The 18,319-nt window shown below is 41.0% G+C and overlaps 1 protein-coding gene across 1 annotated transcript in view; it reads right to left on the reverse strand.

Moving 5' to 3' along the window:
• Window positions 1–13,256, reverse strand: part of LOC106872208 (protein kintoun) — a 40,147-nt gene extending 26,891 nt beyond the window's left edge. The window contains exons 1-2 of the mRNA XM_014919116.2: window positions 12,756–13,256; window positions 10,487–12,489 (exon numbers count right to left, since the gene is read on the reverse strand). Coding sequence (XP_014774602.1) covers window positions 10,487–12,217 — 1,731 coding nt within the window. The 5' untranslated portion in view covers window positions 12,218–12,489; window positions 12,756–13,256. The remainder of the gene's footprint in view (window positions 1–10,486; window positions 12,490–12,755) is intronic.
• Between the last annotated feature and the right edge of the window lie 5,063 nt (window positions 13,257–18,319).

Consider the following 18,319-nt stretch of genomic DNA (forward strand, 5'->3'; position numbering starts at 1 on the left):
CCTGAAATCCGGATACGTTCGTGCTGCTGGTCGTGGTGAGAGGGATAACTCCCTTGGCAAACAGGACACAGTCGTGTGTCGATAAGCCAGCTGGAGGAGATGTCCTCCTGGGGCTAAAAGCAACAGTAACATCCACCCCTAGGGGTCAGCCACACTTAAGTGGCAATATACTACACTTTATCGTGCAGTTACTGTTAATACTTCATTTAGAGAATTAACATATATATATATATATATATATATATATATATATATTACACATATGTATACACACACATAAACTTGTGGACTGCCTGTAGTTCACAGTCATCAATGGTAGTTGTAGGAGAGTGTTAATGTCTTGGAAACAAAAATTTGTCTTCTTCAGGCAGATGGTTAAGATGAAAGCTAAAATCTTTACAGGCTCTTATGAGACTGCCCATGAGGCATTGAAGTTGCTCCTCTGAGTATCATGCCAGAGATGCATCATCTGCAAACTCTCTAATGAATCTTTTGCATACTTTGGTTTTCAGGCTCAGTCGTGATAGACTGAGCAATTTCTCATCTGATTCTATGTGAAGGTAAACAGCATCATTTAATGTCCCAAAGGTATAATTCAGCATAACAGTAAAAAAACCACCAAACAAGGTGAAGGTGAGTACACAGCCCTGTTTAACTCCACTGCAAATGCTGAATGATCCTGAGGAAGAACCAAGAAACTAAATGACACTTTCATTTCTGGAGTAAAGATTGTTTGCCAACATAACATGGCAGTCCTGGTTTAGGACGAATGTTGCTGTAATTTAGCCCCAGGAGACATTGTCTCCAGCTGGCTATAAGACACGATTTGTGTCCTTATATTTTTGAAGCGCCATTTGAGCATGCTATTTGCCAGTACCGCCTGACTGGCCTTTGTACTGGTGGCATGTAAAAGCACCCACTACACTCTCTGAGTGGTTGGCGTTAGGAAGGGCATCCAGCTGTAGAAACTTTGCCAGATCAGATTGGAGCCTGGTGCAGCCTTCTGGCTTGCCAGCCCTCATTCAAACCGGCCAATCTATGCTAGCATGGAAAGCAGATGTTAAATGATGACGACAACGATGATTTGTTGATATCAGCATCAAGCAGCATTTAGGTATAGTGAACTTGAGGTTAGTTAAAATGTTTGCGATATATTTCAACTTCTAAAGGCAAATTCACTGCAGTTACCATGGTGAAAATATTCTCTCTGTGGAAAAAGGTGTAAAAACACCATATCCGTCCAGTGGTGCCTCCTTTTGGATTCCCAGACGCTGCATTTCTAGCTTTACGCAGTGTCTAGGAATCTGATAGGGAGCAGCACTGGACAGATGTTGTGTTTTTACACCTTTTTACTGTAAGAGAGAATTTTTTCTCCAGGGTAACTGCAGTGAATTTACTTTTAGAAGCTGAAATATCTCACAGACATATTCTAACTAGCCTTAAGTTCACATATATATATATATATATATCCATATATATATCGATGGGTATAGACACATACACATCTATAGAGAAAGCAAGCTAATGATGGACCTGCTTAGCAGTCATTTGACTGATGAGAAATAGCAGCCAAACCTCCCTCAAATCCTACTCTGCTGACACATTCTATAATGAATTCCTAGATATCCTTTGTCTAACAAAAGAAGAGACCTTGATAAGAAACTCAATCTTAAACCACCATCAGCTTATCGATTACGCATTCTTCATAAATATCCAAATGTCTTCGATGAAGCCACTGTGAAATCTGTAAATCTTGCATGCTGTGTTTGTCACAACCTTCCTGATTACTCATCATCTAATGTTTCATCATTCTTAATTAGGTTTTCCTGGTTGTGTGGTTCAGAAGTTTGTTTCATGACAACATGACTTGAGATTCATTTCTACTGTCTGGCACTGAAGGCAGGGGTTTCCTGGTAGTAATGCCTCATGCTGAACCAATGGTAGATGGAAATTATTGGAAACCAGTAATATATATATAATAATAATAATTGTCATCATCATCACTGTAATGTACACTTTTCCAGATGCCTTTCCTGTTGCCAACCCTCATCTGTTTCTAAGCAAGGTATTTTTTCCCTATGGCAAAATATATTTCCACAGAGGATCGGAAATGAATGACACCACTTGTTTGCATGATAACAACCCATTTATAACTAATGTGGGATGTCAAGACAAGGGTGGACATGCACACACCCACACACACATAATATACATGTATGTTCATGTGTAAGTGTGTGTGCATATATATATATATATATATATATATATATATATATAGACTCCACTTGTGAAGACCTGTGGAGGCAAGTGAAATCGAAATCGAACTAAATTCGACGACTGGCACCCATGCCAACGTCGTCTCCTTCATTGGACACTAAACTTGGCTTGCGAAGACCTGTTGGGGAAAGCGAAAGCAAAATCATGATGGCACCTGTACCTAGCATCACCTTCCTGGCACTTGTGCTGGTGGCACATGTAAAGACATTTGAGCGAAATCGTTGCCAGTGCCGCTGGACTGGCTCCTGTGCAGGTGGCATGTAAAATACACCATTTTGAGCGTGGCCGTTGCCAGTACCGTAAAAGCACCCACTACACTCTCGGAGTGGTTGGCGTTAGGAAGGGCATCCAGCTGTAGAAACTGTCAGATCAGATTGGAGCCGAGTGCAGCCATCTGGTTCGCCAGTCCTCAGTCAAATCGTCCAACCCATGCTAGCATGGAAAGCGGACATTAAACGATGATGATGATATATATATATATATATATGTATGAAAATTGTATTGTAAATACACAAATGACAAATAGAAAATGTATGACGTAAACTGAGTGCACAAATGGACAGGAGACAGATACAGAAGGTCCCTAATTCTTCATCTGTTAACAACCAGATGTTATTACTCATTAATGGTGCAAAACTGAGTCATACCATCTGTGTGCGTCTTCCGTCCATTTGTGCACTCAATTTATGCTATATGTTTTTTATTTGTCGTTTGTGTATTCAAAATACAATTTTCTCATTTATTAAGTAACAGAATGCAACACACCCTGACTTTCAGTTTTATCAACATTGCAAAAGTGGGCAGCTGAATTTAGGAGCAGGGAAATGACCCAACATTTGGATGTCCTACAACTGCCACCTACAAGGACAACATTGATCATATTCACCATATTGTGATGGACGACAGGTGATTAGCTATAAATCAAATAGTCAATGCTATTAGCATATCCTGTGAGAGCGTTGAGGATATTCTGCACTATGAACTCAGCATGATGAAAGTTTCCGCTTGGCGGGTGCCACATCTTCTGACACCTGGTTAAAAGCGCACCAGGTTGATCACATCATGGGAAAATCTGACATTGTTTGAGGCAGATCGAGCTGATGCTGGTTTCCTTGAAATGTTTTCTAAGCTAGGATGAGTGTTGGCTTCATCATCGTTTAACGTCCGCTTTCCATGCTAGCATGGGTTGGACGATTTGACTGAGGACTGGTGGACCAGGAGGCGACACCAGGCTCCAATCTGATTTGGCAGAGTTTCTACAGCTGGATGCCCTTCCTAACACCAACCACTCCGAGAGTGTAGGGGGTGCTTTTACATGTCACCCGCACGAAAGGCCAGTCAGGCGGTACTGGCATCTACCACACTCAAAATGGTGTATTTTATGTGCCACCTGCACAAGAGCCAGTCCAGGGGCACTGGCATTCATCATTTTGAGCCAGAGACAAAGAAACAATCCATGCAGTGGAAACACCTTTCCTTATCTGCTCCAAAGAAGGGCAAGTTTATTTCATCTGCAGGGAAGGTGAAGGCCTCAGCTTTTTGGGATGCAAAAGGCATTGTGTTTATTGACTATCTCCAGAAGGGTCATACCATCAATGGAGAGTACTAGGCGAACATGCCGAGACAGTTACGAAAGACTATCAAGCTCAAATGCCTAGAAAAACTACTGAAAGGGGTCTTGTTTCATTTGGACAATGCTCCAGCATGGAAATCTTGCTTTCAATGGCTGCTGTGCATGACTGGCTTTGAACTGGTTGATCACCCTCCTTATTCTCCTGATTTGGCCCCAGCTCACTATCATCTATTTCCCAACATGAAAAAAAAAAACCGCTTGGCTAGGAACCAATATTGCAGTGATGATGACGTCATATCTGCTGTTGATGACTGTTTTTGACCAACGGGATGAAAGCTTCTTCACCAATGGGATCCAAGCACTGCAACACTGATGGAAGAAGTGTGTTGACTGCTTTATGTGCATCATCATCGTTTAATGTCCGCTTTCCATGCTGGCTCAGATTGGATGGTTTGACTGAGGAATGGCAGGCCGGGAGGCTGCCCCAGGCTCCAAATTGTTCTGGCAAGGTTTCTACAGTTGGATGCCCTTCCTAACACCAACAACTCCAAGAGTGTAGTGGGTGCTTTTTATGTGCCATTGGCACAGGGCCAGTCAGGCAGCACTGGAGCCAGTCAGGTGGCACTGGCAACGACTCACACTCAAATGGTGCTTTTTACATGCCACCAGCATGGGAGCCAGTCGGGCGGCACTGGCATCGGCCATGCTCAAATGGTACTTTGTACGTGCCACCAGCATGGGATGTGTGGTAAGAAGCTTGCTTCCCAACCAGCAGTGAAACATGTGCTGTGACTGCTGAGGACATGCGTAGGTTTGAAAGAAATGAAGCCAGTATGCTTCACTGGATGTGAATTGTCAGTGTGCATATACGACAGAGTGTAAGTGCCCTGAGAGAAAAGTTGGACATAAGAAGCATCAGGTGTCATTCAATTTGAATGTCCTGTGAAAAAAGTATGTCTGGCCATAGAAAACCTGCCTCAGTAAATTCCCTCTGATCTATGAAGCATGGAAAAGTGAACATTACATGTTGACGATGATGATGATATCCATAGCTACTGAGCTGTTAATGTTTACACTGAGATTTGCAGATTACATTGTTTTTCTGAAGTAGTGTCTTGTTTCATGTTGACTAGTTTTTTAAAAATTATTTTTATGAAACTGTTTACATCAGACACACAAGCACAACACCCACATTGGTTGACCCCTGCATTTAGATCAATCTGGCATCACAACTCATCAAATACCCACCATCATCATCATCGTTTAGCGTCCGTTTTCTATGCTGGCATGGGTTGGACGGTTTGACTGAGGATTAGCAAGCCAGTAGGCTGCACCAATCTGATCTGGCAGTGTTTCTACAGCTTGATGCCCTTCCTGACGCCAACCACTCTGAGAGTGTAGTGGGTGCTTTTTATGTACCACTGGCACAGGAGCCAGTCAGGTGAGCCTGGCATTGATCACGTTCGGATGGTGCTTCTTACATGCCACGAGCATGGGAGCCAGTCAGCGGGTACTGGCATTGGCCACGTTTGAATGGTGCTTTTTACGTGCCACCAGCACAAGAGCCATTCAGGGGGTACTGGCATCAGCCACATTTGGATGGTGCTTTTTATGTGCCACCAGCACAGGAATATATTACTTGACAATTTTATGTAGAACCCAATATCTTGTAATGGGAAGGTGCAAGCTGGCAGAATTGTTAGCACACTTAGCAAAGTGTTTAGTGGCATTTCATCTGTCTTTATGTTCTGAGTTCAAATTCCGCTGAGGTTAACTTTGCCTTTCATCCTTTTGAGGTTGATGGATACTGGGGATGATGCAATCAACTTATTCCCTTTCCTGAAATTGCTGGCCTTGTGCCAAAATTTGAAATTAATAATGTTTCCAACACAGACACAGTCTTTGAAATTTGAAAGGTAGGTTGTTGATTAAATTGACTCTAGCACTTGATTGATTCTTTATTTTATTGACTCCACAAAGGCTATAAATGACTTTGGCAGGATTTAAACGAAAGATTGCAAAGGACCATTACTAAACTACACATCACATTTTGTCAGGTGCTCTAATGATTCTGACAATTAATGATAATTGGTGGGTAAAAGAGAAGTCAATTAAATGGGCCCCATTTTTTGACTAGTATTATTTTATCAACCCTGGAAGGACAAAGGGCAAAGTTGGTTTTCCTAATGCTCTCAGGAGTTCAAAGTTGGTCTTGAACTCAGAATAGTTTTAGGAAAAGCATCCAACTGTAGACACCGAGCCAAAGCTAGAGTCTAATGCAGTCCCACGGCTCACTGGATTGTCAAAGCATCCAACTCATGCCAGCATGGAAAACAGATATTAACCCTTTCTGTTACCATATTTATTTTGAGATGCTCTGTGTTTCTTTCAATTACTTTAAATATAAGAAAGAATTTAGTAAAATAACTTAGTTATCATTCAGCTAGTGTTAAGAACATAAATTGTGACTAAGGTTTGGTGGAAGATTTTAATTCAAAACTTATGAAAACAAGATATTTGTACTACAGAGCCAGAAGCTGCTTCAGGTGGGTTGGTAACAAAAGGGTTAAATGATGATGATGAATGTAGAGGAAGAAATACCAGACAATCCAAGTGGAAGAGGACCAAAAAAACGATGACTGAAAAGCAAGTAGAAGTAAAGTGGTGATGGTCAATGCAATGCTAAAGAAGATTCCCATCCAACCATGGCTGTGGAGTTGAAACAAAAAACTTTGACTCTGATTCCTCTACTATTTGCCCCTCTGACTCTGACTCCTCTTTATGTAATTAAATGATTGTAGTCTACATATCTCATAAAGCACGTGCATACGCTTGTACTTTGACTCGGCCTTTATGTTACAACTGGTTTATATTAAAGAATAAAGACGTTGTGAGTCGGAATCAGAGTCAGTATAGTTTTACCGACTCTGACTCCAGCTATCCCTTAATTGTTTCTGACTACACAGCCCTGCATCCAACATATGCAAAGATGGAAAACTAGATGTAAAACGTTGTGAATATTTTATGGTCACCTCATCTCCAGCCATCTGTTTACTCTCTTCTACTATGAACTTGATCACCCTCACTCATCTTCTGTCTGTATTCTCTCTTATGCTCCCTTTCTTATACCTTGACATTACGCTCTGGCACCTTGTCACCACCATCATTATCTTCCCTATAACAAAACACCTCTATCATACTTCAGACTGGGACCTTCAACTGCTGGCATAAAGCCACTGACCTCTCAGATACACATCCATTCAGCTGACGAGTCTTTTTCTTTTCTTGTCTTTTAAGTTAGTCAGTGCCAAGAAAAAAAGCACCCAATGCACTCTGTAAGGTGGTTGGCAGACAAAAGACATCCAACTGCAGAAAATATGCCAAAGCTGATGTTGCAGCTTGATTCCATAATGCAGCTTGTCAAATCCTGTCAAACCATCTTATTCATGTCAGCATGAAAACTGGTATTAAATGAAGATGATAACAAGAGAACCTATGGTGGAGTCAGTGTAAAACTATCAGCATAATCATCATCATCATCATCATCATTGTTTAACGTCTGCCTTCCATGCTAGCATGGGTTGGGCGATTTGACTGAGGACTGGTGAACCAAATGGCACAATCTGATTTGGCAGAGTTTCTACAGCTGGATGCTCTTCCTAACGCCAACCTCTCCGAGAGTGTAGTGGGTACACAGCAGGTTCTTTCATTTGCACCAGTTTTCATTCTTCTTCCAACTCTGCCTTAATAATTGTATCAGCCAAGAGCAGTGGAAAATTGCCAGCCTCATTCCTCTTTTCAAAAAGAATGATTGCACATCACCTGTCAACTATTGTCCAGTCAGTCTTACAAGCTGCATCACCAAACTGATGGAGTTCAGCGTTACCAAAACTGTCTGAAACTTCTGGAACTCTCACAGCCTTATTCAACCCTCACAATTTGGATTTACCCTTAACTCCAGCTGCTGTGTCCAACTCATTCAGTTTCTTGAAGACTACCCGAATCACTGATGGCAGATCATGGATAGATGTTATCCATCTTGACTTTGCTAAAGCCCTCAATTCTGTGCCACACAAATGATTTATGGCAAAACTGTCTGCAATGGGTGTGAAAGATGATCTTTATAACTGGTTGAAGTCTGTCGTTTTGGGGCAAAAAGAGGTAATCACAGTTCTAGGATGACATTCTTCACCCTATGAGTGGACGTCTGGTGTATCACAGGGATTCCATATCCATTCTTGGATCCCTGTTGTTTGTTGCAAATATTAATGACATCCTTCAAAACTTCCATACTTCCTAAAATTCGCCAACAATACACTTGATATCCCCCACCTTTCTTTTTTCAAACGACTCGTTCAGGGTTCACTTCCCATGCATTATTCCATGCACAGTACATGCACTTTTGCTTACTTTTTCTTATTTATTTATTGCCCACAAGGGGCTAAACATAGAGGACAGACAAAGGAATTAAGTCGATTATATCGACCCCAGTGCGTAACTGGTACTTTAATTTATCGACCCCGAAAGGATGAAAGGCAAAGTCAACCTCGGCGGAATTTGAACTCAGAACGTAGCGGCAGACGAAATATCGCTAAGCACTTCGCCTGGCGTGCTAACGTTTCTGCCAGCTCTCTGCCTTTTGCTTACTTTTTCTGATAAGTTGCAGTGCGTCTCAGCACTGTGTACAACAAGTTTATTATTATTCAAATAATTCACAAAAAATTAATAAGCCTCTATACTGCATTCAATATTCTACAAATAGTTGCTAAATCTCCTTCAAATCACACCCTGCTATCTTTAAAAAATGTGAAGGGCACATTGGATCATGTACTCCCATATGTGCAAGGCATTGAAAGAAAAGTTGTTTGTTCTGCTGGAGCTTTTCATCATAGATCTCCTCAACTAGGGCTCACCTGGGTTACACATCTTCATAATTCACTTGATCCATTTACTATTAAATATGTCGTCTCCCACCCAATTACCAAAGGGTGGAAGGCTTTTACAATTTAAAACAACTTCTGTTTATAATTTTATTTATTAATAATACAGTATTATATATATTTATTTTTGTTGATTATCCCCACCTGAACGGTAAAAGGTATTTCAAGAGTACTGAAACAAGGGAGCTTACTCAACATCAATCAAGATTTTGATGTCACTAGAAGAGGTTTAGGACAAAAAGAGGCAGGTTTTTATTCTTTTATTTGTTTCACCGCCTTGTTTGTTGACGATAGATAAATAAAGAATAATAATGAACTTGTTGTTTACCAGTGCTCAGGTGTGTGACAGAATCACTTTGAAAGTAAAGGATGTTTACAAAAGAATATGGAATGATTCAAAGTCAAAGGGAATATGAAGGACGAGCTGGATTCTGACAGAGATAGCAATCAGAAATTTAATTATTCAGAATGTCAACAGAATGAGATTGGATATTTGGAAAATAGGGTCGCTGGGAACCCAGGATATAGCAGAAGAACTGGAAAAAGAGTAGCTTTGAATTAGAACCATCTTTGAAAATAATAAGCAAGTGACCCAACAATGTACCAAGGGTTTTTCTGTTTTTGTTGAGACCCAGGTCAGCCCTATCAATGATAGTTTACCTTTAGGGGGAATCTTCTGTATATCAAGGACAAGAATATATTGGATATTCTTTATGTAAATTTATGTAAAATAGTAGTGAGTGGTTTGAAGGAAATTTGGTTACTAGAGTAATAGTGAGAGAAATGTGTGGAGTGAAGTTGTTTGATAAGAGGAGGACAGAGGACTTGATGGGGATGCTGGGGTTGGAGGAAACGGTGGAACGGCTGGCAAGGGTGAATGGAGTGTGGTGGTATGGGCATGTTCTGAGGAGGGTGCTTGAGTTTGAGGTAAATGGACCAAGAAAGCGAGGTAGACCGAAGAAAACGTGGAGAGGACAGGTGGAGGAGGAGATTGGGAGGGTTGGCTTGAGAAGGGAGGACGCCCAACACTGGGCAAGATGGCGAAATGGTGTGAGGGCAGTTGCTATGGCATTGAGGTAGATCCGGCCACCCCTGTTAAAACACTGGATGACGATGATGATGAGTTCTAGTGGGATGAATGCTCACACGTAGGCTTGTGTGTCCAGATATACTAAATGATATGACATTTTGTACAGTTAGATGACTGAGGTTATCGACATATTTTAGTAAATGCTGCCAGCAGCAAATGAAGAGGATATAAAGGAATTCTGAAAACTTAGAAATTTAAGGAGATAATGATGGTAATTATTATCTGTTGACAAGTTGCATTTAAATACTGTGAATGAACAGGATGCCATTTTCTCAAATGGAGAGGCGCAGTTTTAGTAACCTACCAGTGACATTATGCTGGTCACTCAAGACATTAAAAAAATATATATTTCTACTTCACTTACCTGACAAGAGAGCAGTTAAGGGGGGTTAGAGAGAACGAGGGGGAGAAGACAATCCAATGATATAATGATAGCAGGTAAGTTCAGTGGGATTTGATGGTCTAAAAAGATGCAATTGGATGTTTTTAAAAGAGAATGATAATAATCTTCATGTAATTATGATTAAATTGTTTTTGCAATTCATTAAATCACTCAAAACACTTTTCATACAGTTTCTAATAAGTTATAAAATCATGATAACTTACCTCAAAGGTGTTGCCATCACAAGAAGCAAAAAAACCTTCCCACAAGCTACAATGTTGTTTGTCCTTTGGTAACAGCACAACTAGATTGCTAGGTGACACGTCCGTCTCATTAGTAGGACATACTGAGCAGCCCTGGTGGAATTCAATATAGAGACGATAATACAATGGAAAACAGCCAGAGCCTTGAGAAGAGAACATTATGTCATAGAGGTGAGGTTCTGGGTGTTTTTGGACAATACTATTTGAAAGGACATTAGCAACATCAATGACAAAGGTGACTGCTTCTTGATCTTGGAAATAGCGAAAATTAGGAAGCTGGCACAGTGGCAAGAAAAACAAAGAATTTGAGTTGTCCTCATCTATACCCGTTTCAGGAATCATAGCAACATCATTTGGCTGTACGTTGGCATCATCATTTTCTTGGACAGAAATCTCTGAATCACATTGTTCAGAACCTTCATCTACTGAGTTGCCTCGATCTACATCAGCTTCATTGTCACTTGAAGTTGCATAACTGGGAATTGAACTAAAAGGTAGATTCTCCGGCTGAGCAGCAATCACAGGAAGTATCACATTTAATACACTTTTACACTTATCAAATTTGGCAGTGCCATTAGCTTCGTCAACTGGATATGGTAACTTCAGATCCAGTTCATATGATGCTGGGGTTGTACACTTCAACATAATGTGATTATCAACAATATCTAAATCAATGGTATTTGCAGATCTCAATAGAGGCAAGTCAATAGATACAACAAGTTCTTTGGGTCTGGTACTAGACTTTGCATCAGAGACGTTTGAAAAGTCTTGGATATCTAGTGCAGAACGATGTAAAATACAATACTTGGGAACGACAGGGGAACTTGGAAGGGTTGAGGATTCTGTGGAGACGGTTGTTCTTTCAGTCTGGTCCTCCTGTAATGTTTCTTTGGATTCAGTTTCTGATTTTGAGGATTTTGTCTCTGACGTATCTTTCTTCTTAGCTTCAGCTAGTCTCTTGGACGAGCGTGTTTTACCTTTTTTTTCCACCCATTCCTTAGTTAATTCTTTGGTTGTCTTATTAGGGTCATATGGATAAGGCATACTGTTCAAAATGCTGTCAGAGTCGTCTGCGGTTTTGGTCGATCCACTTTCTCGCCGGGTTCGAATCACAGTAGGAGTTCTAACTCCTTTGAAATTGTTTTTCACTTTGGGTGTACTTATCTTTTTATCCAGTGTGACACTAAAATGTTCCTCAATTGCTTCTATCGCTGTATCGTGTACTAGCTTTTTAAATTTAGAGTTAGACTGTGCCATTCGGTAAGTGTCTGGGTGAAACACGACATCATACACAAAGCATTTTTCACCTTTGAGATCGAAGTCTTCGCGAGGTCTAGCTAAAGAATGGGGGATTGCCCAGTTGATTCCAAAACGGTCAGGGCCATTCTCTTTAGTAAATGTTGGCTTCCCAATGTTTTCATTTTTGCAGATATTTATAAAAGCCTTTTTCTTGTTATTAATAAGTGATTTTATAACATGGCCTGGTTCAGGAGTAATGAATTTTATATCCATACCTCTTTCATTTTCTAGTTGTGTAATCTCCTCTTCATACTTTTTGCGGTTTTCGGGATTTGATATTTCTTCGGCATACTCTGCGAGTAATTTTCTGAATTCTTCCTTTTTCATCGCCTCCCCAAACCGTTTCATCTCTTCTGGAGTCATATCGAGCTTCTTGCGATCTTCCCCAGACATTATTTAATGAATACTGTGAAAATAATAACGGGGCTACAACATAACAAGGCAATCTTCAACAAAAATAGTCTGTTGTCTTCCCCTCAACGTGTCAGATTTTGTTTGTCTTCTAAGGTACCATCAAATCTACATAGCAACGGAAGTGCGGCTCTGCTATTGTAGAACGCACTCACAGCAAATAATTGATGTCCATTGGTTAATATTTACCTCACCTCTACCCGGTTTCGTTTACATTCAAACGTCAAATCCATTTCAAAAAGTTCAATTTAACCCTGAAATTATAAAGAAATAAATCATTTGTATATCGCTTCCATCGTTAGGAGTTGTTTTATTTAAAGTGTATTCGGTATTTTCTTAACGAATTTAAATAAAATAGTGTAGCTTTATTATAAGTTTAAAATAAACAAATCAAATATCCTTAAAAGTAACTAAAAATGTCAAAAAGGTCTCCACTAAAAACTTTCAATGAAAAAAGATTTTAAAAATCCCTATTATGCAAATTACTCTCATCAAAGACGATAATTTGGAAACCCCTTACCGTATTCATTTATCAGATTTAGGTTTCGGTAAACCCACATCTAGTTGCTGGTTAGTTTTAATTTAAAAACATGAATACGCTTCTCGTAGTCAACTGGCAGATTCAGGAATATGACATTATATATATATATATATATATAATGTGTGTATATATATATAATATAATATAATATAATATAATGTTAGAATATATTATACAGTTGTAAAGAGACGGCCTGGGTGAACGACACTCAGAAGTCAGATTCTATAGTATTCCTGCTGCTTAGTATTATTTTCCTTCCTTTAGTACAGTCTTTAAAATGAAAATAAATGGCATTATATATTCTGTTTCCTGGTTTAAAAAAAACACAAAGGTTTCACGCTGAATTAAAACAATTCATTATATTTTTTTGTTGTTATATGTACACGACTCGTATAACAAAAAAAGTCGATGACTTCCGGTTGTGAGGAACGAGACCGGGTGATGTCGGTTGCTATGTTTTTGTTTTCCTCAGTAGCACTTGCTTAGAGATATCGGGTTTCAAAGGCATTTTGGCGTCCTGTCAAGTAAACACGCCTCGACAGAAAATAGATTAGTAAGAAAAGAACAAGGATACATCGGTGGAAAATATAGATAATACTGATTTTTGTAATACATAAATTGTGTGCGTCGTGCATTTTCGCATTTACGATATATATATATATAATATAATATATATATATCGTTAAAGTATATAAGAAAATGCACCACAGGCACACTCACACACACACACAAGCATACACACATGTGTGTTGTGTGCGTGTATGTATACACACACATACAGACAGACAGGCATACGCACATACATAAATCAAAACCATACAAATCTGCATGTATACATACATACATACATACATACACACCCTGTCGATGTTGAAATTTCTGTGAAGGACCCTCGGATCTAGGTTAGAAACCAGCTCTCTATTGATAAGAGATCTTGAAATAAAACTGAGTAATGACATTCATGCATACACACACACACACACATATATATATAGATTGGTTATAGAATTCATTAGAATGTAAGCTTATCAACAGGTAGGCCACCAGAAATAGCTAAGTACAGGTTCGCAGTAAAGTAAAACAATCACGTGTTGGTAGGATACTGTAGATATGTCAGCACTAAATCCTATTTAAACCTTAAATCAGGCGCAGGGTTGGTTCTATGTGCAGCATAGGTATGAAAAAACAACATGAATAGGTGTTAAACCCCTCTTGTATTCTTTTATATATTTTTAAGTACAGGCGTGGCTGTGTGGTAAGAAGCTTGCTTCCCAACCACATGGTTCCCGGTTCAATTCCATGGCATGGCACCTTGGGCAAGTGTCTTCTACTATAGCCTCAGGCTGACCAAAGCCGCATTAGTAGATTTTGTAGACAGAAACTGAAAGAAGCCCAAATGTATATATTCATCATCATCATTATCATCATTTAATGTCCATTGTCCATGCTGGCATGGGTTGGACAGTTTGACTGATTTGGCATGGTTTTCTACAGCTGGATGCTCTTCCTAATGCCAACGACTCCGAGAGTGTAACGGATGCTTTTATGTGCCACCAGCACAGGTGCCATTTGCGTGACACTAGGGTGCATTTACATGCCACCGGTACAGGTGCCAATTTGTGTGACACCAGTATCTGCCAGAACAGCGATTTTGTTTGGCTTGATGGGTTTTCTTCTCAACCACGACATAATGCCAAAGGTCATGGTCGTTGCCTCTGTGATATATCATCATCATCATCATCATCATCGTTTAACGTCCGTTTTCCACACTGGCATGGGTTGGACGGTTCGACTGGGATCTGGGAAGCCAGGAGACTGCACCAGGCTTCAATCTGATCTGGCAATGTTTCTACAGCTGGATGTCCTTCCTAACGCCAACCACTCCGAGAGTGTAGTGGGTGCTTTTTACTTTTTACGTGCCACCTACACAGAAGCCAGTCAAGGTGGCGCTGGGATTAGCCATGTTCGGATGGTGCTTTTTACGTGCCACCAAGTATCTCACCTTGATTTTTTTTGCACAAAATAATAATACTTGAGCAGAATCTGCATGGGTATTCCTGAGCATGTGCAAAAATTTCCATGTCTGTATGTTGCACCATTTGCCCACAGTGATGCATTGAGTACAGATGTGAAGAATGTGCTGTCTGATTTTCCTTTTTGAGTCAAGGTGACCCAAGTGCATTGAGCAAAGATACTGTACCAAATTCTGCCAAGAACTTGGTGATACGCAAGCCCAGACTATTTAGAAGATTCAGGAGGCCTTTGGAGATGATGCTATGGGAAAAACACAAATAAAGAAGTGGTACAACCAGTTCAAAGATGGCCATACCTCAGTGGACAGTGAGCCACATTGTGGCCAGACAATTAACAAAGAATTCTACCTGGAGGTTCTTTGTTGCCTTCATGAAGCTGTGTGGTGCAAACGACCCAACATGTGGGTAGCAAAGAACTGGCAGCTCCACCATGACAATGCATCCGCTTATTCCACTCATGTCATCCAAGCATTCCTCGTCAAGCAAAACACCTGTGCAGGTGGCACGACAAAAACATCACCTGAGTGTGGCTGTTGCCAGTACCGCCTGACTGGCCCACTTGCCGGTGGCACGTAAAAGCACCCACTACACTCTCTGAGTGGTTGGCGTTAGGAAGGGCATCCAGCTGTGGAAACATTGCCAGCTCAGATTGGAGCCTGGTGTAGCCATCTGGTTCACCAGTCCTCAGTCAAATCGTCCAACCCATGCTAGCATGGAAAGCGGACGTTAAACGATGATGAAGATGATGATTATATATGCACACACACACAAATATACATACATACATATGTATATATATATATAAATACACACACACACATACATATAAATATATAGTGTATCTCAGTGCTTATCAATGTGCACCAATATGTTAATTCTTGGAGTTCCCTACACTTTGGAAAATAGTTTGGGACATGTAGAATTTTACAATTGGATTACCATCTTGGATTACATAAGATCTTTATCATTGATTGTTCATCACAATTTTCAGCAACACTTTGTCTTGGCATTAAGCTACAAGCATGGTTTCCATAAATTCCTTAGGGTTATGTTTCTTTCTGCCAAGCAGTTCTAGCATCTTGGTAGTATTCATACTTGGTCTGGGTCAGGATTTCTTGGTGACCTTCCAATTAATGTCACACACTGTACCATTTTCTTTTAACTGCCAGATGTAGTTTGTAAGCTTTGTTATTTTCCAATTTTTGAAGTTTCTGAAAGAATAAGTATAGTTGTAGAATTCTTTTATCAGTCCAATATATTGATTTAGGCTGGTGTCCTGGTTTGCACTTATAGATTTGATCTCTGCCTCATAAAATATGGTCTCACTGTTATAAAGTCCATTCAGCAGGTATGCCTTAATGCTTCTGCATGAAAATTCAACCTCCACAGTAAGGGTGGGTTTGTTGTGATAATTTGTATTATGTTCTTGAGAGGGCCTGTCAAGCCAAGTGCACCCTTGCTGGTAGCATATAAAGAGCACCTTTTGTGTGTTGGACCTCACGGAGGCAAAGTGGCTGAGTTCCTTATAAGTGTTGGGCCTCACAGAGGCAATGACTGTGACCTTTGGCATTATGTTGTGCTTGAGAAGAAAACCCATCAAGCTAAGCAAAATCACAATTGTGGTAGATACCAGTGTCACACAAATTGGCACCTGTGCCGGCGGCATGTAAAAGCACCCTGGTGTCATGCAAATGGCACCTGTGATGGTGGAATCTGAAAGCACTCATTACACTCTCAGAGTGGTTGGCATTAGGAAGGGCATCCAACCATAGAAAACCATTCCAAATCAGACTGGAGTCTGGTACAGCCTTCCAGTATGCCAGCCCATGCCAGCATGGGTAACAGACGTTAAATGATGATGATGATGTTAGGATGCAGCTTTAGGTGATCTAAAATGGGATGAAGTGGTAAGGACTAATCTCAGGAGGTTGGACCTCATGGAGGAAATGACCATGGACTGGGATGTCTGGTGATATGAAGTTCTTGAGAAAACCCGCCCACATCAGCAAAACTGAGTTCTAGAAGTGCTGTGTAGAAAACCTCTCACACACTCTACCACAACAACCCAAACTACATCTCTACAGCCCTTCTCTTCCTCACAGTTCCGCTTCTTGTACTATGATTACCTCCCACTCCTCAATCTTGTCCTCTTGGCCTGATGCCACTGTATCATTGCTCTCTGTTTGGCCCCAACCTGTGCATTCTACCCACATGCCTTGTCTCGCTCTATTATTGCCGTCTGCTAGCCCCCGGCCTGGGTGTTCCACCCACACATCACAAGAAAACTTTTCCCTCACCCTACCCCAACAAACCAATCTACATCTCTTTCTTGCATTTCCTCCCTCATTCACAAAGCCTAGCTCTCATCCCTTGCCTAGCCCTCACTCCCCAATCCTGTCCTCACACCCCTGTTCTTCTGCATCATTGCTACCCAGTAGCTCCTCCAACTCTATATATACCCAAGTCTCTCACCACTTACTTGCACTCTTTAATCGCACTCCCTTCGCAATATCCTGTCACTTATATTATGGTATTTGAACCTCAAGGGTATGCCCTGGCTCTTGCCACTATCTATATCTCTCTCTTCCTTTACTCAACCATTTCATTTATATTCTGATCCCCATTCCTTGTGAGTATGCCTGGCATTTTGCCACCATCTCCATCCTGCGGTTCCCCCCCTCTCTCTCTCTCACCTTCTCCTGCACTTCCTTCAGGTTGGGCAACTGTGTATTTTCTTTGTGGTAGCACACCTGTCCCTGTCTTCATTCCTGATCTTTCTCTCTCCGGCCAGGTAACCTTGTACTTCCTCTACAGCAAGACACCTGTATCTGTCTCACTATTGTCATTTCATCATCACCTCCTCCAATGCCTCCGCCACTCTTAAAAGTTTTGTCATGTAAGTACTTGGTGACCCTGTCAGTATAGGTCCCACTTGAAAGCACCCAGTCCACACTGTAAAGTGGTTGAAGTTTGGAAGGGCATCCAGCTGTAAAAACCTTGCCAAATCTGAACTCACCTGTGCTTGTGCCATGTAAAAAGCATGAGTGGTTGGTGTTAGGAAGGGCATCTAGCTGTAAAAATCCTCTCAAAACAGACACAGAATCTTGGTGCAGGCTTTGGCCTGCCCAGCTTTTGTGGTACTGTCCCACCCATGCTAGCATGGAGCATGGACGTTAAGTGATGATGATATATATACACACACATCATCATCATCATCGTTTAACGTCCGCTTTCCATGCTAGCATGGGTTGGACGATTTGACTGAGGACTGGTGAAACCGGATGGCAACACCAGGCTCCAATCTAATTTGGCAGAGTTTCTACAGCTGGATGCCCTTCCTAATGCCAACCACTCAGAGAGTGTAGTGGGTGCTTTTACGTGTCACCCGCACGAAAACGGCCACGCTCGAAATGGTGTCTTTTATGTGCCACCCGCACAAGCCAGTCCAGGGGCACTGGCAACGATCTCACTCGAAAATCCTACGGGAGCCAGTCAGGCGGTACTGGCAAC

The sequence above is a fragment of the Octopus bimaculoides genome, chromosome 6 (assembly GCF_001194135.2).
Source record: "Octopus bimaculoides isolate UCB-OBI-ISO-001 chromosome 6, ASM119413v2, whole genome shotgun sequence".
Taxonomy (NCBI): domain Eukaryota; kingdom Metazoa; phylum Mollusca; class Cephalopoda; order Octopoda; family Octopodidae; genus Octopus; species Octopus bimaculoides.